The following is a 16937-nucleotide window of genomic DNA, read 5'->3' on the forward strand; positions in this document are numbered from 1 at the left end:
CTGATGGCATGAATATCAATTTCTCCTTCCGGTAAAAGAATCCCTCCCCTTCCCTTCTTCTATTCCCCATTCTGGCCTCTTATCACCTGTCTATTGCCTCCCCTTGGGTCCCCTCCTCCTTCCCTTTCTCCTATGGTCCATTCACTTCTCCTATCAGATCTCTTCCTCTCCATCCTTTCATCTTTCCCAGCCACCTGGCTTCACCTATCACCTTCTAGCTATCCCCACCTTCTTATTCTGGCATCTTCCTCCTTCCTTTTCAGTCCTGAAGAAGAGTCTCAGCCTGAAACACAACTGTATATTCACTCCCATAGATGCTGCCTGACTTGCTGAGTTCTTCGAGCATCTTGTGTGCGTTAGCACAGGAACATTGCCTGACCTGTACTGACTCAGCTGAAGAGCCAAATTACATGGACGCTTGTGGTATAGGTTCATTCCCTACTCAGTAATATTTTAGATTTGAGTTTGAGGCAAAAGTATTATGAAATCCTGCCGCTGGAGCATTGATCTGTTCTCTCCAAGCTGCATGAGTACATGGCTGTACAGTAACTGAAAGGCTCCCACGCACATAGCCATCGTTACCTTGCAGCTGGAATAAAGACAGAGGAGAAAAAGTTTACAAAATGGGGATTTTATTTGTTGTACTGTATTTCATTATACCCTTCAATTAATAAAAAAAATCATGTGAGTTTTCAATTTTCATTCCAAATATTCATAGTATGCATATTATGAAAAAAAAATTAAAGTGCCGTGCAGTTTTCAGGCCATGCAAAAATTTCCCACTCAGAGTGACGCTTGATCTGCTCGGCTGTAAAAAAAAAATTAGAGGGAATGTTGGTCATTACTGACAGATCTTGGAGTCACACTGCGTTCGCGCTGAGCAACATTTATTTGTTTAGAGCAGTGACTCTCTCCGGCACCAGACAATTTTTTTGCTTAAGTCGATTTATGCTTTCAGAGTTGATGTATTCTGAGTCTTCATTTTGGGGATTTATATATTATTCCAATAAACAGGATATAAAACTGGAATCTGGATTGTTGTGGATGTAATTTAGTAGATTGCTTCAACAGTCATTTCCTGTGTTATACATAAAAAAGCCAAGTACTGTGATTTTTAATAAGTTTCTTTTGTTTATTCAAAATGCAGCATTTGAGACAAACACGCTTTTTGTCTGCTTTCTCAGTTACAGTTAAATGTATGCAAGCTCTTTGACAAGCATTACATTAACACAGAGACTTTGGACAGAATCCATAAAAGAGGAACTCAAAACACAATATATTACAGACTGTTGTTTTTGCAGAGATCTTTAATTTATGATGTTTTTTGGTACTGTCTGCAGCGTTACAGTTACACAGAGAGACGTCAGTATGTCAGGCCAATGCCTTCTGCACTACAGTAACTGTGCTTTCTGGAATATCCTGTAAATATTAGATCTGTGATCGTTATGGGTGTTGCTCAGACCAGTGACACACAGGCTTTATCCCACTGTAAAAGACAATTGAGGTACAGACAAGTGGAAAAATTGCGGAACTGACTCCAGGATTGGGATCTGCTGCAACTCGACAGGGTGCTAGTGAGGATGCACTTGGGATACTGTGTGCAGTTCTGGGACTCCTTATTTGATGAAAAATACCCTGGCTTTGGAGGAGGTTCTCCACTCAGATTCTGGAGATGAGGTGGTTGGCCTAGGAGGAGAGATTGAGTCACCTAGGACCAGTCCTGATGAAGGGTCTCGGCCCGAAACATTGACTGTTTATTCCCGTCCATAGATACTGCCTGACCTGCTGAGCTCCTCCGGCATATTGTGTGTTTAGTTCCAGACTTCCAGCATCCGCGGCACCTGGGACTGTACTTGCTGGAATTCTGAAGAGTGAGAGGGGATCTTATAGAAGTATATAAAAGTATGAAAGGGAGAGATAATACAGAGGCAGGAAAGTTGTTTCCACTTGTAAGCGAGGCTTGACCAAAATGACATAGCCTCAAGATTCAGGGGAAAGAAAATTTAAGACAGAGATGAGGAGGAACTGCTTTTGCCAGAAAGTTGTGAATCTGTGGAATTCTCTGCCCAGGGAAGCAGTAGAAGCTACCTCATTAAGTATATTTAAGACACAGTTAGATAGATTTTTGCATAGCAGAATTCAGGGTTATGGGGAAATGGAAGGTAGGTGGAGGTGAGTCCATGTGCAGATCAGCCAAGATCTTATTGAGTGGTGGAGCAGGCTCTTTTGGCCAAATGGCCGACTCCTGCTCCTGTTTCTTATGTTCAAGTAGATGGAGTGAGGGAGTCATATTTGACCAAAGAGGAAGATCTTCCAAGAAGAGACCACTGATCTGATTCCAGGATGTCACTCATAGTACCAGGCCACCCTGGGGTACATTGATCTGGAGTCTAGACAGCTCAATTTTCCACTGCCTTGTTTTCAGCAAGACCTTTAAGCAATTAAGAAATTTCCCATTTAAAGCTTGTATCACCATGTCATTTGATCATGGGGCAAAATTAACAAGCTTTACAGATGCGTAGCCGCATAAAATCATGGTTAGTTGCCACAGGCCATCGAACCCATGGCAACCACAGAAGCTACCCATAAAAACAGAAAAGAATGGGAGCAAAAGTGGGCCTCAACCTTTGCAGACTGCCTACCATTCAAAATTATCAAAGCTGATATGGCCTAGATCTAATCTCCTCTTCTGTGCTGCTTCCCCACTGCTCTTGATTTTCCGATAAAACTGTAGGACTATAAGATATAGGAGCAGAATTAGGCCATTTGGCCCATCGAGTCTGCTCTGCCATTTCAACATGGCTGATCCAATATTCCTCTCAGCCCCGATCTCCTGCTTTCTCCCTGTCTCCCTTCATGCCCTGGCTAATCAAGAATCTATCAACCTCTACCTTAAATATGCTTAAAGACTTGACCTCCACAGCTGTTTGTGACAAAGAATTCCATAGATTCATCACTCTCTGGCCAAAGAAATTCCTCCTCATCTTCGTTCTAAAAGGACACCCCTCTATTCTGAAGCTGTGTCCTCTGGTTTTAGACTCTCCCACCACAGGAATCTTTCAAAAATGTCGAGCTTTCAAAAATGTATCTGCTTTTTGTTTAACTATCCCCAGTCACTTGGCATTAGCACATTCTCCATGTGACTGTGTGGGTTTTCCTTGGGTGCTGTGCTTTTGCCTCACATCCCAAAGGTGTGTTGGCCTTGAGGTTAATTGTCCACTGTAAGTCACCTTCAGAAAAGAGTTTTGCTTCCTCCACCTTGTAGGCAATGAGTCCCACATCCCTGCCACTCTTTCAGTTAAAAATAATATTCCCTCATTCCATCCAAACCAAACTATTTCCTTAATCTTTTGCCCACCCCTCCCTTCTGCTGTAGGTTTACTTACCTCCTTCCTGCCCACTGGCATTGAGACTGGCATGATTTTCATCATTATCATTATCATCATGTGACATGGCGATCAAGGTCTTTGACCATGATTGTTCTTGCCAATTTTTTTCATCGTAAGTGGTTTGCCAATGCCTTCTTCTGGGCAGTGTCTTTGCAAGACGGGTGACCCCAGCCATTATCAATGCTCTTCGGAGATTGTCTGCCTGGCGTCAGTGGTCACATAACCAGAACTTGTGGTCTTCACCAGTTGCTCATACGACTGTCCACCACCTGCTCCCACAGCTTCACGTGACCCTGATCAGGGGGCCAAGCAGGTGCTACACCTTACCCAAGGGTGACCTGCAGGCTCGCAAAGGAAAGGACAGCCTTACACCTCCTTTGGTAGAGACGTATCTCCACCTTGCCACTGGGCGTGATTTTATATACGCTAATTAGATCTCTCCTCGGCCTCAGTCCCTGAAAGAAATCAGTCCCTGCCCGGCCAAACTTTGGTTACGGCTAAACGACTCCAGTCCCAGTGATAGTTCATCCACAGTAAGGGAGGAAGTAAAAGGTTTATTTGAGAGCTTGTGTTAGGAATTTCCCTTCACCTGACCGGTTGGGTAAGTCGTCGCTCGACCAGTGTGTCCCTCCGCAAATGTTGTTAATGTGAGTGTGTGGAACTACTCCGCACCTGTGCAAAATGTGCAGCAGAACTGGTCTGCCAAGTGGAAAGCCATCCAGTGTTCGGTCCCTCGCCCACCCTCACTACAGCTTGACACTAGTCGGTCTCGCCACGTTTTCCTTGCTATTGTGTCCCCTGAAGGTCTAAAAACAATGAATGGACTTGCAGTTTCTACTGATGTCAGTTGTGCAAAGGGGCTCGGCAGCTAAACTGCTTTGACGATGAACCGGACAAACCAGACGTGTGTCTAGACCACGGGTTATTGGCTCTTCCCGGCAGAGCTGCCTGTTCCTGCTCCTCAAGCTCAGCAAAGATTAAATTCACTGAAAATGCATTGGATACAGCTTCAATGAGGGGCAGTAATAAGGTTCTTTTATTCGGTGTAATGACTGACCTAGAGACTTGTTTCTTTTCCCCATTTTCAATATATTGTTGATGTTACTCTCAGCATAACTGTGGCTGAACATCACTTGAGCATGCCACTGGCTCCAAGACGTTTGGAAGGACGAGGGGTAGTGCAGGTGATGACTCTGATTCAAAAGATAGGAAGATCAAAAAACGAGCTTCAAGGTCCTTTTTCTCCACTTAGGCTTTAAAAGCTGGGCTATCGGGAATACTGTAAATTGTTGCCATTTTAAAGGGAAGAGCAGCTCATGATCCACATTTATTTATTTACTTACTGAGATACAGATAAGAGCCTTGGAACCACGCCACCCAGCCATCCCCACTTTAACCCTGGCCTAATCATGGCACAATTTGCAATAACCAATTAACCTACCAAACGATACATCTTTGGACTGTGGGAAGAAACCGGAGCACCCGGAGGAAACCCATGTGGTCACGGGGAGAACGTACAAACTCCTTACGGGCAGCGGCGGGAATTGAACCCGGGTCGCTGGAACTGTAAAGCATTGTGCTAACCACTGCACTACCTGTCCATGCATCCTCATTGCGAAAGGTTGGATCGTTAAGAGCTTGTTCGAAAAATCTGCCTTTAAAAGATGGGTTATCCTCTTATTGACCAATCCAAATATATTGCATTGTTTCAATTTTTTGTTGAGCTTTTGATTCTCTGTATTATCCATAAAATAGACCAATTAATTTAACCAGCACCTTGTGTGTGTGATGTAGCACAATGGTGCAGCTTGTAAACCTGGTCCAGTAACTCCAGTTTAATCCTGACTGCAGTTGTCTTTATGGAAGTTGTGCATCTCCACGTGACAGTACGAGTTACCTTTGGGTGCCCTGTTTTCCTCCCACATACCAAAGTTGTGTGGGCTGGTAGATTACTTGTCCACTGTAAATTGCCTTTGGTGTGTAGGTGAGTGGTAAACTCTGGGGGCGGGAGTTGATTGGAGATTTTTTTTAATGGGTTGAGTGTAAGTGGTTGCTTGATGGTCGGTGCTGATGGGGCGATTTTCTGTGATGTGCGACCATCCTATTTTCAAAATTTTCTGCAGAATATTGTAGATGTGTGAAGTGTTCTCCAGTTTAAAACAAAATGTCAATCGTTTCTTCAACGTGGGCACTGGACTTCAGTTAACAAAATACTCAATACAAGTTGTAAATCCGATTAGATTGGATTTATTTATTAGGCGCATGTACATTGAAAAATATGGTGAAATGCATCGTTGGTTTTGACAACCAACACAGTGCGAGGATGTCTGAGGACTCCGTGCAAGTGTTGCCACGCACTACAGTGTTAACGCAGCAAGTCCGCGATGTTCAGCAGAGCAACATGCAACAAACAACAACAGCAAAACAGACCCCTTTCCTATTCCTTCCCCTCCGCCCCCCAACGACACACACAGAGGGGCCTGCAATCCCAGGACATGCCATCTTCAGGCCTGCAGCCTCCAGACCCCAGCCCCAGGCTTGCGGACACCGGATCTCTGACCTCCAGATTCACCGATCTAGGGGCTTCGACCTCTGGACCTGCCAATCTCTGGGCTTCAACCACTCCGACCTCAGGACCTGTTCTCTAACCTTGGGCCTCCAATCTCAGGACCCGCTGGCCTTTGACCTCTGACTCCGGGACTCGCCAACCTTGGGGATCGCCAGCCCTCATGTTTGGGGGCAACGGACCTCAGACCTCTGTCTTTAGGGACCTCTAACCTTGGAGTACTCCAACCTCTGCCTCTTTCCCTTAACTCTTACTGCCCCTGACCTCTCAGTCCCCTCACCCCTGACCCCTACCTTCCCACCCAAAAACCATCCCTGCCAACCTAAAAAACTTCACCTGAGCCACAACGGACCCAATGGCCCTTGCAGCTCGGCGCCATTCATAACTGAAATCTGGATCCCATAATGAACTGTTCCAAAGCATCTAACTCAACTCCCTTCCTGGCAACTGTCTGAAAGTGAACCAGACGGTCCACAGAACTGATCCTGAGGTTTGTGTTAGATCACAGATCCATGCCATCCCTAAGGCTACCAGCTTCCACACTCATGATGTGTAAACACAAACAGATGGTCTCACCACTCTCTGCCTCTTCATCCCTTGGACCCCATGAGTGAGCTGCCCTCCTCCCTATCCAAACTTATCCTCATCCCTGAATTCAATTGTTCCACCGTTGGCATCCTCGACTGGAGCTCCACGTTTCACTCTCCAACCATCATTTCTCCTTCAAGATACTGCTGCCATTTTGGTTTCCTGCCCTAATGTTGCCATGTCTCAGTGTTAAATCATTTTTCAGTGGTGTAGTTGCATTAGCACTAGACTACGAGGTGAGTGGTTCCGGGATCGAATCCGGTCAGCTCCTTCTTGCATGCTTTCCATCCGTGCTGGGTTGAGCATCAAGATAGCAATTCAACTTTGTAAAAGGCAGACGAATGTTAAAATAACAGCAGAGGTTGCCGCCTGATGCACCACAAGTGGCAGAGAGGTCTCGGGTTCGAATCTGGCCAGCTCCTTACCACACTTTCCATCCATGCTGGATTGAGCGTCGAGCTAGCAACTCAGCCTCGTAAAAAGCAGACAAATGCTAAGGAGACAACAAAGGTGGTGGAAAGGAATAACTAAATACTTGGAAATCTAAATACTCCACAATCTAAAACATTTTAAAGTTTGCTTTAACATAATAACAGTGGTTTAGTCCGACATTAGCACCATTCTATAATTATATCAAACCACAGCTGTGTATGAAGGAGTTGGGAGTGAATTCCAGAATCTGCTTGTCCATCTGCCCTGCCCGTAAAGTCATGATGTTATTATCCACAGTGCACAGAACAAATTGCTAGCTTCCCTGGGAAGTTGTCATTCTGAGAAACCGCAGAGCTGCGAAGTGACTTTCTCACAGCCCTGAGCTAAAGAGAGCATCTGTGATTCTGTAGTTTGTTAGACACAATGAACAATGCCCTGGTGACTTCTCTACTAGCTCAAGAGACTATATTATACCCAGTCTAGCTGAATAATAACATTGATATAAGACGTGTCAAATACAAAGCTAAAAGCTGGAAGCAGATAGGAGTGATGAACCCTGATGTGTTCCTATCTTTCACTTCAAGTCCTCCTGAAAATCTATCTTGTTGTTGCCCAGTGTCCTCATAGCTTAATATCTAATAGTTCTCAGAGCTTTTAGAGCACAAAAGGAGGCCATTCGACTCATCAAGTTTATGCTGTCTCTGTGTGACAGCCTTCCACACCCACACAGTATTTGTCCGCATTTCTTTTTCTTTGAAAAATGTAATCAGCTTTCTTTTAAATACTACAACTGATCCATTAGCGTTGACAATGGATCAAAGAATCCATTTCTTTCAAAGAATCCTATCTGTCCTGCAATCCCTTCGACCCCCTACCGTCAGGCAGAGAGTACCACACTATAAGAACACAGACTGTCAGGCTGGGTAACAGCTTCTTCCCCCAGGCTGTGAGACGTCTGAATCCCTGCTACCACCTAATACACGTTATTTATGAACAGCGCCAGTAGCATTATACCGGTGTATATTTAACTACTTGTCATATCTGCACTTTATCTCAACTTGTACATCTACAGATTACTTTCTTTACCTGTTAATATTATTTTATGCTCTCTGCGTGCTATATGTTCTGCATTTTGCACCTTGGTCCCGGAGGAGCATTGTTTCATTTAGCCGTACCTATTAGTATGCTTGAATGACAATAAATGTGAACTTGACTTGAACTTGAATCTGGCTCTACCACCCCCACAAGCAAGTGCTTCCCAGATTGTGACACACACTGCATAAAGAAAAAATTCCTCATGTCACTTCTTGTTCATTTGCCGACCGTTTTGCTTCTACTCCCCTTACTTCTTGACCCTCTACCAGTGGGAACAATCTCTCTCCCTTCACTCTGTCCACACTTGATTTTAATCATCTCCTTGCCAGCTCCTCTGTGTCAACGAGAGCCTGCATTTTCCCAGGTTATCCTGTAACTGAAGACCCTCTTCCCTGGAATTATTTTGCTGAATCTCCTTCGCACCCTTTCTGAAGCTTTTGCATGGGTTCCATAACAGAGCCCACCAATGAATGTATTACTTTTCTCTTTGATATTCAGCATGAAACAGGCCCTTCCGGCCCTTCGAGCTGTACTACCCAACAATCCCCCGATTTAACCCTAGCCTAATCACGGGACAATTTACAATGACCAGTTAACCTACCGACCGGTACGTCTTTGGACTGTGGGAGGAAACCGGAGCACCCGGTGGAAACCCACGTAGTCACGGGTACAAATTCCTTACAGACAACAGCGGGAATTGAACCCGGGTCACTGGTACTGTAAAGCGTTGAGCTGACCACTGTGCTACCATTGTAGCTGAACCTGCGCTTTATCAATTTTCCTTTCAACATCTTTGCACTCTTTATAATCCCGAGCATCCTGCGTGCTCTTTTACACGTTCTCTCAGCTTTCAACGTTCTTGTTCGTCAGCAATGCTGAGCGCATCGAGTCGTTTAGCAACGTTCTAGGTGGCATTCAGGTACAGGTTGTTACATGCCTGCTTTTTTCCACAGTTAAGGCCAGCGACATGTTAAACCTCACATAATGACACGTAAAATCCAGTAACCATTTTGAAAACACAGAGCTAAACGTAATGTAGAGTGCAGCTCGCAGCATGAACTTGTTCAGGCGATATTGGTATTTTGATACCAGCTCTTTACCGGCATTTAATTTTGAAATACAATCTGATCGTTTTCAAAAGGCAATCCGCCCACCCCCCACCAATTACTGCTGCTCAGCATGAGTCATGGCCCAAGGGGAGGCAGGTTGGGAGCTGAAGTGAAACAAGTGACTTCATGAATGTAATCTTATGACGGGGTTCATCTGCTGACTGTAAACTGTGTACACCTTGCTGCTGTGTTCCATGTCACCTGAACCCTTCCATTAGTTTATGCCCTTTCAGTCATTGACAAGTAGAGTCATTATCCTCTGTTTAAGGTCTTCAGAGGTTCAACATACATAGTCTTTAGTGAAACTGCCATCTGGTGTGATTCAAAGGATTTCTTAAAAAAAGTTTTGGTTGGAGTCATTCGACAATCTTTAGCAAACCTAAGACAGATCAGATCCCTTTTTAGAGCCAGCCCGTAATTCATGCTGGGTCGAATGAATTCCCAGGTAATTGATTCCCAAGGCAGCTCAAGTAACAGCAGGTGGCTGCTCCCAGCATCAGAATATAAACAAGCCCCCATGTCTATTAAGTAGGCCCAGGGAGAGGTGCCATTAATTGAAATCATGCACCTATCTCTGTTGGCCCGAACGTCATTTGAAGGAACACCGTGCTTTCGTAACGTTTCTTCATTAAAAGTCATTCTGAATCAGGATCAGGTTTAACATCACCAGCATATGTTGTGAAATTTGTTGACTTTGCGGCAGCAGTACAATGCAATACATAATAATTGAGGGGGAAAACTGTGAATTACAATAAGTATATATATTAAATAGTTAAATTAAACAAGTAGTGCAAAAATAGAAATTTTAAAAAGTAGTGAGGTAGTGTTCACAGGTTCAATGTCCATTCAGAAATCGGATGGCAGAGGGGAAGAAGCTGTTCCTGAATCGCTGAGTGTGTGCCTTCAAGCTTCTGTACCTCCTCCCTGATGGTAACAGTGAGAACAAGGCATGTCCTGGCTGATGAGTGTCCTTAATAAAAGATGATGCCTTTTTGAGGCATTGCTCCTTGAAGATGTGCTGGATACAACTGAGACTAGTGCCCATGATGGATCTGACTCAGGACAGGCACTTCATCTTAACAAGGCTGGTTCATCAATCATCTCTTACCATTTTCAATCTTTATTCCTTTAATTGTGGGTGAGTTGGGGACTAAGGATTAGACCCTCAGGTTTCAGAGAGACCTGATGACAAAGAATAAAGAATGACCCCTCTTCCAGTTGGGAGCCGCCTCTTGGCCAGTTTCAGTCCCTTTGGTGGTAATGGTGATTTAACCCTGATGAAGATGGCAGAGTCTGTCATCGAAACGTCGATACCTGACCCCGGCTTGACTGCTGAGAAGAGTTTATTCATCAATTCCATCCAGCTGAGCAGGGACGCTCGTGCTTGTCTCACTGGCCACTTGCGCTCAGGAAACGGCTCACAATGAAAGGGCAACGCAGGCGGTAAAGATGAGCGCATCTGCATAAACAATAGAAGACCCCTGGATGGTGACAGGGATAGAGAAGGGTTAGAGGGACGTGGACCAAACATGAGCTAAAGGGACTAGCTTCAATGGGAATCTCAGTCAGCTGGGTTGAATAGCCTGTGACTGTGCTTAAGACTCTGAAGTTAAAATGGGAGCTCCCGGCTTTACTGACTGATTCTGGAACGTAACATTTATCAGGGACTAAGGATTGGTCACCATGAAGGTTCTTCCTGCTCTGACATTCTACATCATGTCAGGATTGTTTCAGTTACAGGGACATCTCAGGTGTGATAACAACCCTCCTCCGTCTGTCCTGCACTGGGTCAGCGTCCTTGACCCTGACCTTCGCTCATTAGGTGGGAGGTCAGGTGTGATAATGACCCTCCTCTGTCTGTCCTGTACTGGGTCAGTGCTCTTGACCCCGACCGCAGCTAATCAGGTGGGAGGACAAGTGAGTTGCTTTAAACCCTTGGGTGCAATTCTGGTGCCATGTTACAGGAAAATGATGATTGCACTGGGGAGAGTACAGAGGAGACGTTTCGGAACGCTGCTGGGACTGTAGCTGTGGGGAATAATTTGAAAAGATGGGGCTGTTTACTGTGAAACCGAGGAGACTTTGGGGAGAGCTAATTTTATATACTGCACTAGTGAGGGGCTTGGACACAGTGATAAGAAAGATCAGGAGAAGGCAAAAGCAAGGGGCCTAGGTTTACCATAAGACATAGGAGCAGAATTAGGCTATTCATCCCATCAAGTATGTTACAGCATTCGATCATAGCTGATTTATTTTCCCTCTCAACCCCATTCTCTTGCCTTCTCCCCATAACTTTTGACACTTTCTACTAATCAAGAACCTATTCATCTTTGCTTTAAATACACCCAGAAAATTGTCAGGAGGATAAATGGAATGCTACTTCTCATTTGAAAGGAACTTATGTATGAAAATAGTGGAGTCTTGCTCTAATTGTACAGAACTTCGGTAAGATCACACCTGGTGCACTATGTACAGTTTATGCCTGCTTGTTTCAGGAAGGAGATATTTGCAGAGAATGCAGTTCACAGGTATTAGTTGATAGGACTTGTCTTATGAAGAAGAGTTGAATAAGTTTGGCCTTAAGTTCTTGGTGTGTAGAAGAATGCGAGGTGATTCCTTTGAAAGCTCTATGATTTTGAGGGTTAAAGAAGAGAGCCCATTTCACCTTGTATGTAAGATCTAATAGTAAAGATCATTGTTTCACAATAAGCGTCACCTATTTAAGAAGGAAATGAGGAGAAATTTCTTCTCTAAGGGGGTTGTGAATCTTTGGAACTCTGCACCTCAGCGTTCATTGAAGCAGAATCGTTGATTATGTTTGAAGGTGAGACAGACAGGAGTTTGGGCTGAAACAAGAGTCCAGAGTTAGAAGGAGCAAGTGAGACTGTGGAGCTGAGGTTGAATTCAATCAGCCATAATTGTGTGGAATGCTGGATCAAGTTGAAGAGTTCAGGTGACTTGCTCCTCCTTTGCCCCATGAAACCCTTGCTAGAGGCTACGAATAGGGAACCCCTCTGCAATAAGCGTTCCTGTTCTTACCGATGTCCAGACTCTACAGGGAAGCTGGAAACACTTAGTCATGCACCTTAACGGAGAATATATTGTAGAGAATATTACCATAAACAGATTTGGAACCCCGTCTTCCTTGTAGAGTGGGAGTAAATCTAAAGGTCAGGGTTTAAGCAAACATGAGTACAAGGGGGATCTTCTTTAAAGCTTTAAAGATTGTCCTCAGGAACACAAGCGATTTTGCAGATGTTGAAAAACCGGAGTAGCACACGTAAAGGCAGCACGGTAGTGTAGTGGTTAGCACAATGCTTTAAAGTACCAGTGACCCATGTTCAATCCCACTGCTCTCTGTGAAGAGTTTGTACATTCTTCCCGTAACCACGTGGATTTCCTCCGGGTGCTCCGTTTTCCTCCCACGGTCCAAAGACTGACAGGTCGGCTGGTTAATTGGTCATTGTAAATTGTCCCGTGATCAAGCTAGGGTTAAATCGGGGGTTGGCGGGTGGCGTGGCTCAAAGGGCCAGGTGGGCTTATTCCACACTGTATCTCAATAAATAAAAATTTAAAATGCTGAAGGAACTCAGCAGGTCAGGCAGCATCGACGGAAAGTAAAAAAGAGAGTCGACATTTTGGGCTGAGACCTTTCATCAGATCTGTTGTCATATAGAAGTTGGCCTTATATAATTTTGTTTTTCTTTGCTTAAGCCTCTCATAACTTGTCCACTCTGTAGCTTCGATGTGTTTTACTGCACAGTGTCAACACTGAAATCTTGAAAATGCTAATCCCCACTCTTGGTTTGCTCATTTCTTCCAGCACCACCTGTCCCCTATTATACCATGGAAACTGATTCCTATTTGCATTTAAACAGGAGCGACTCATTTTTTTCTGGTTATTGATCTGAATGCAACTTGTACAGATCATCAGGTCTTAATATGTGGCACTTAAATGCTTGAGGGCTTGTTGTTTAGATGCAGCGAGTGTAATCCTGTAGTGAAGTGACCAGTGTTGAATAGTGAGTGGCCGTAACTGAATTAATTGTTAAGTTTCTGTTTCTGTTGCAGAGCGACAATTGAGGAGGTGGAGACAGATGTCGTGGAAATTGAGGCCAAGCTGGACAAGGTGAGCTGCTACTTTCACTTGAGTTCAGCTCGTACACAAGCATTCACATTGTTTCATGCATTTTAATCAGTAGCGTTTCCCTTTCTCACTGGGAATTGTTGCCTCCTTGCTGACGGCTGCAGTTTTGTGATAGTTCGAGTCTTGCCAGAGGTCAGTCTTCATGCCCGAGCTCGGATAGTGATCTCAAGATCTCTCAGTTGGAACAAGCAGGAAATACTCAATAGGCTGGACAGCATCTGTGCAGAGAAACAGCGCAAGAGTTTCAAGTCATAAATACAAGAGACTCGGCTGATGCTGGAAATCTTGAGCAATGCAGGTCCTGATGAAAGATCTCAGTCTGAAACATCAACCATTTATTCCCCTCCGTAGATGCTGCCTGACTTGTTGAGTTCCTCCAACACTTTATGTGTGTGTGTGTGTGTGTGTGTTGCTAGATTTTCAAGACGATGACCTCTCTTCGGTGCAGGTGAAAGGTCATCAACCTGAAACAGCTCATTCTCCCTCTTCACAGTTGCTACCTGACCAGCTGAATATTTCCAGCTGATGCTATTTATTCAATATGAACAGCTTCAGTTTTTCAGGGGCATAATCAGCCCACTCCAGACCTTCCTTCCTCTCTCCTCTCCCCTCAGGCAGAAGATACAAAATCCAGAAAGCACGTACTACCAGGCTCAAGGACAACTTTCATCCCACTGTTATCAGACTCAGGAATTGACCTCTTGCATGCTAAGAAATAGGTGCAGGATTTGGCCATCTGGCCTGTCGATCCTGCTCTGCTAGATCATGGCCGATCTGACCTTGGACTCATCTCCACCTACCTGCCTTTTCCCCATAACCCTTAATTCCCCTACCATGCAAAAATCTATCCAATCTTGTCTTAAGTATATTTACTGAGATGGCCTCCACTGCTTCATTGGGCAAAGAATTCTGCAGATACACCACCCTCTGGGGAAAAGCAGTTCCTCCTCATCTCTGTCCTAAATCTACTCTCCCAAATCTTGAGGCTATGTCCCCTAGATCTAGTCTCACCTGACAATGGAAACAACTTTCCTGCCTCTATCTTATCTATGCCTTTCATAATTTTATGTTTCTATAAGATCTCCTCTCATTCTTCTGACTTCCAGCAAGTACAGTCCCAGGCAACTCAATCTTTCCTCGTAGTCTAATCCCTTCATCCCTGGAATCAACCTGGTGAACCTCCTCTGCACTGCCTCCAAAGCCAGTATATCCTTCCTCAAGTATGGAGACCAGAACTGAACACAGTACTCCAGGTGTGGGCTCACCAGTACCCTGTACAGTTGCAGCACAACCTCCCTGCTCTTAAATTCAATCCCTCTAGCAATGGCCAACGTCCCATTTGCCTTCTTGATAGCCTGCAAACCAACCTTTTGTGATTCATGCACAAGCACTCCCAAGTCCCTCTGCACAGCAGCATGCTGCAATTATTTACCATTTAAATAATAATCTGCTCTTCCATTTTTCCTTCCAAAGTGGATGACCTTGCGTTTACCAACATTGTATTCCATCTGCCAGACGCTTGCCCACTCACTTAACCTATCTATATCTCTCTGCAGACTCTCCATATCTTCTGCACAGTTTTCTTTTCCACTCAATTTAGTGTCATCAGTAAACTTAGATACACGACACTCGGACCCCCCTCATTAATTTATGTTGTGAACAGTTGCGGGCCCAGCACCAACCCCTCCGGCTCACCGCTCACCACTGATTGCCAACCAGAGTAACACCCATGTATCCCAACTCTCTGCTTTCTATTGGTTAACCAATCCTCCATCCATGCTAACACATCACCCCCAACTTTATGCATCCTTATCTAATAGTTAAGTCTTTTATGTGGAACCTTATCGAACGCCTTCTGGAAATCCAACTAAATAACGCTCATCTATCCACTGCACTTGTTATATCCTCAAATATCTCCAGTAAGATGGACTCTTGACCTCACGATTTACCTCATTATGATCTTGTTTACCTGGAACTTTACACATTATTCTGAATTATGATTGGTCAATTAGTGTGCAGGAGGGCGGGGCAGATGAGACGCTTCTGAGCCATTCACCAGGAGAGCAATGTGACACAGTATTGATGAGGACACGGAAAAGACTGCAGGTACTGGAACAACACGCAAAGCACTGGAGAAACTCTGAGGGTCAGGCAGCATCTATGGAGGGAAATTAGCAGTCGTTGTTTTGGGTCAAGACCCTGCATCGATCCAGATGAAGGGTCTCAACCCAAAGCATCACCTGGCCATTTCCCTCTACAGATCCTACCTGGCGATCTGATTCCTCCGGTGTGTTATGTGTATCTCCTGCGCTTGCAGACTTCTGTCTGTCTCAATCAGGCACCTAAATGATATTAATTTTATTCCATTTTAGAATCAGACTGGGGCTTAAGCAGCTTGTAAAGCATTTAAATGAAATCGATTTCCCAATGGCTTGGACTTCTGTGATGTTTTTGACATTTTAATTAAGTCTCACAATTAGCCAAGATCTGAAGAAGACCGGGGGTGGGGGGGAGGGGCGGTTGTGGTGAAGTAATATGTTTGAAAATCCCAGGATGGGCCGAGTTAGTCTGGCAATAAATTGGATGTTGTATAAATGGACATCTCGCCAAGCACCTCTGCTCCATCCGCCAACAGCGGAGCTTCCCAGTAGCCAAACATTTTAATTTCCATTCCCATTCCGTCGTGTTGGTCCATGGCCTCCTTGTGTCACGATGAAGCCAATCGAGGAGCTACACCTTATACTCCATCTGAGTAGCCTCCAACCAGATGGCATGAATATCGATTTGTCCTTCCCATTTTTCCCTCCCACTCTCCACTTCTTTTATTCCCCACTCTGCCCCTCTTACCCCTTCTCACCTGCATCTCTGCAGAGAAACAGCGCAAGAGTTCCAAGTCATAAGTACAAGAGATTTGCTTGAATTTCCAGTTCCCTATAATGAGCTTCAACTACAGGTTGGCATTCTCAGACCACAACATTATTTTGAGAAACAGTAAGAGCACAGCCTTTCCTGATGGTCAATTCTTCTTTTGAATATTCCGCAAGCATACTGAAGGATTGCTGGTCAGTCCAGTCCAAATATGTCCAACATATTAATAGGCAGATAATGTTACAAGCTGTAGAATAATTACAAAGGATAGAATCTTCGGTCAGGCTATTTTCTGTACTATAGTGGTAACATAGGTTTCGTCAGCTGTTAATTCTACCTCCAAATACTCCATGTTCATTAACCTGCAGTATCAGCAAGTTTGCCCAAAGGGGGTTTATCATAGGGAGTGACTGAATCATGGTGTAACTGTAAAGAATAGGACTTCTGCCCAGTTCATTTCCTGCTTGAGGAGAGTTGCTAAATCTCTTCTGTGGTCTCAGAATGAAATAAAAACTCAGAAAATAACGCGAGTCCAGCTTTGCCGTGGTGAAGTTGTTTCGGGAAGGGAGCCACAGTCACTGTGTTTAGTTCAATGAGTCAAGACCTTGGCATTTTTTTTATTAAAGATGCACGTTCTCCAGTGACAACACTGATTGTTTTCCTGGGATGAGATCTGTACAATTAACTGCCTGATACAGACACAGTCGACTGACGATACAGTATTCCTTTTGTACGTGAACTGC

General features: G+C 44.5%; 1 protein-coding gene across 1 annotated transcript in view; it reads left to right on the forward strand.

The window, feature by feature from the left end:
* Nucleotides 1–16937, forward strand: part of LOC140718342 (arf-GAP with coiled-coil, ANK repeat and PH domain-containing protein 3-like) — a 339421-nt gene that overhangs the window by 144587 nt on the left and 177897 nt on the right. The window contains exon 2 of the mRNA XM_073031931.1: nt 13251–13308. Coding sequence (XP_072888032.1) covers nt 13251–13308 — 58 coding nt within the window. The remainder of the gene's footprint in view (nt 1–13250; nt 13309–16937) is intronic.

Source organism: Hemitrygon akajei, chromosome 29, assembly GCF_048418815.1.
Source record: "Hemitrygon akajei chromosome 29, sHemAka1.3, whole genome shotgun sequence".
In the NCBI taxonomy this organism is placed as follows: Eukaryota; Metazoa; Chordata; class Chondrichthyes; order Myliobatiformes; family Dasyatidae; genus Hemitrygon; species Hemitrygon akajei.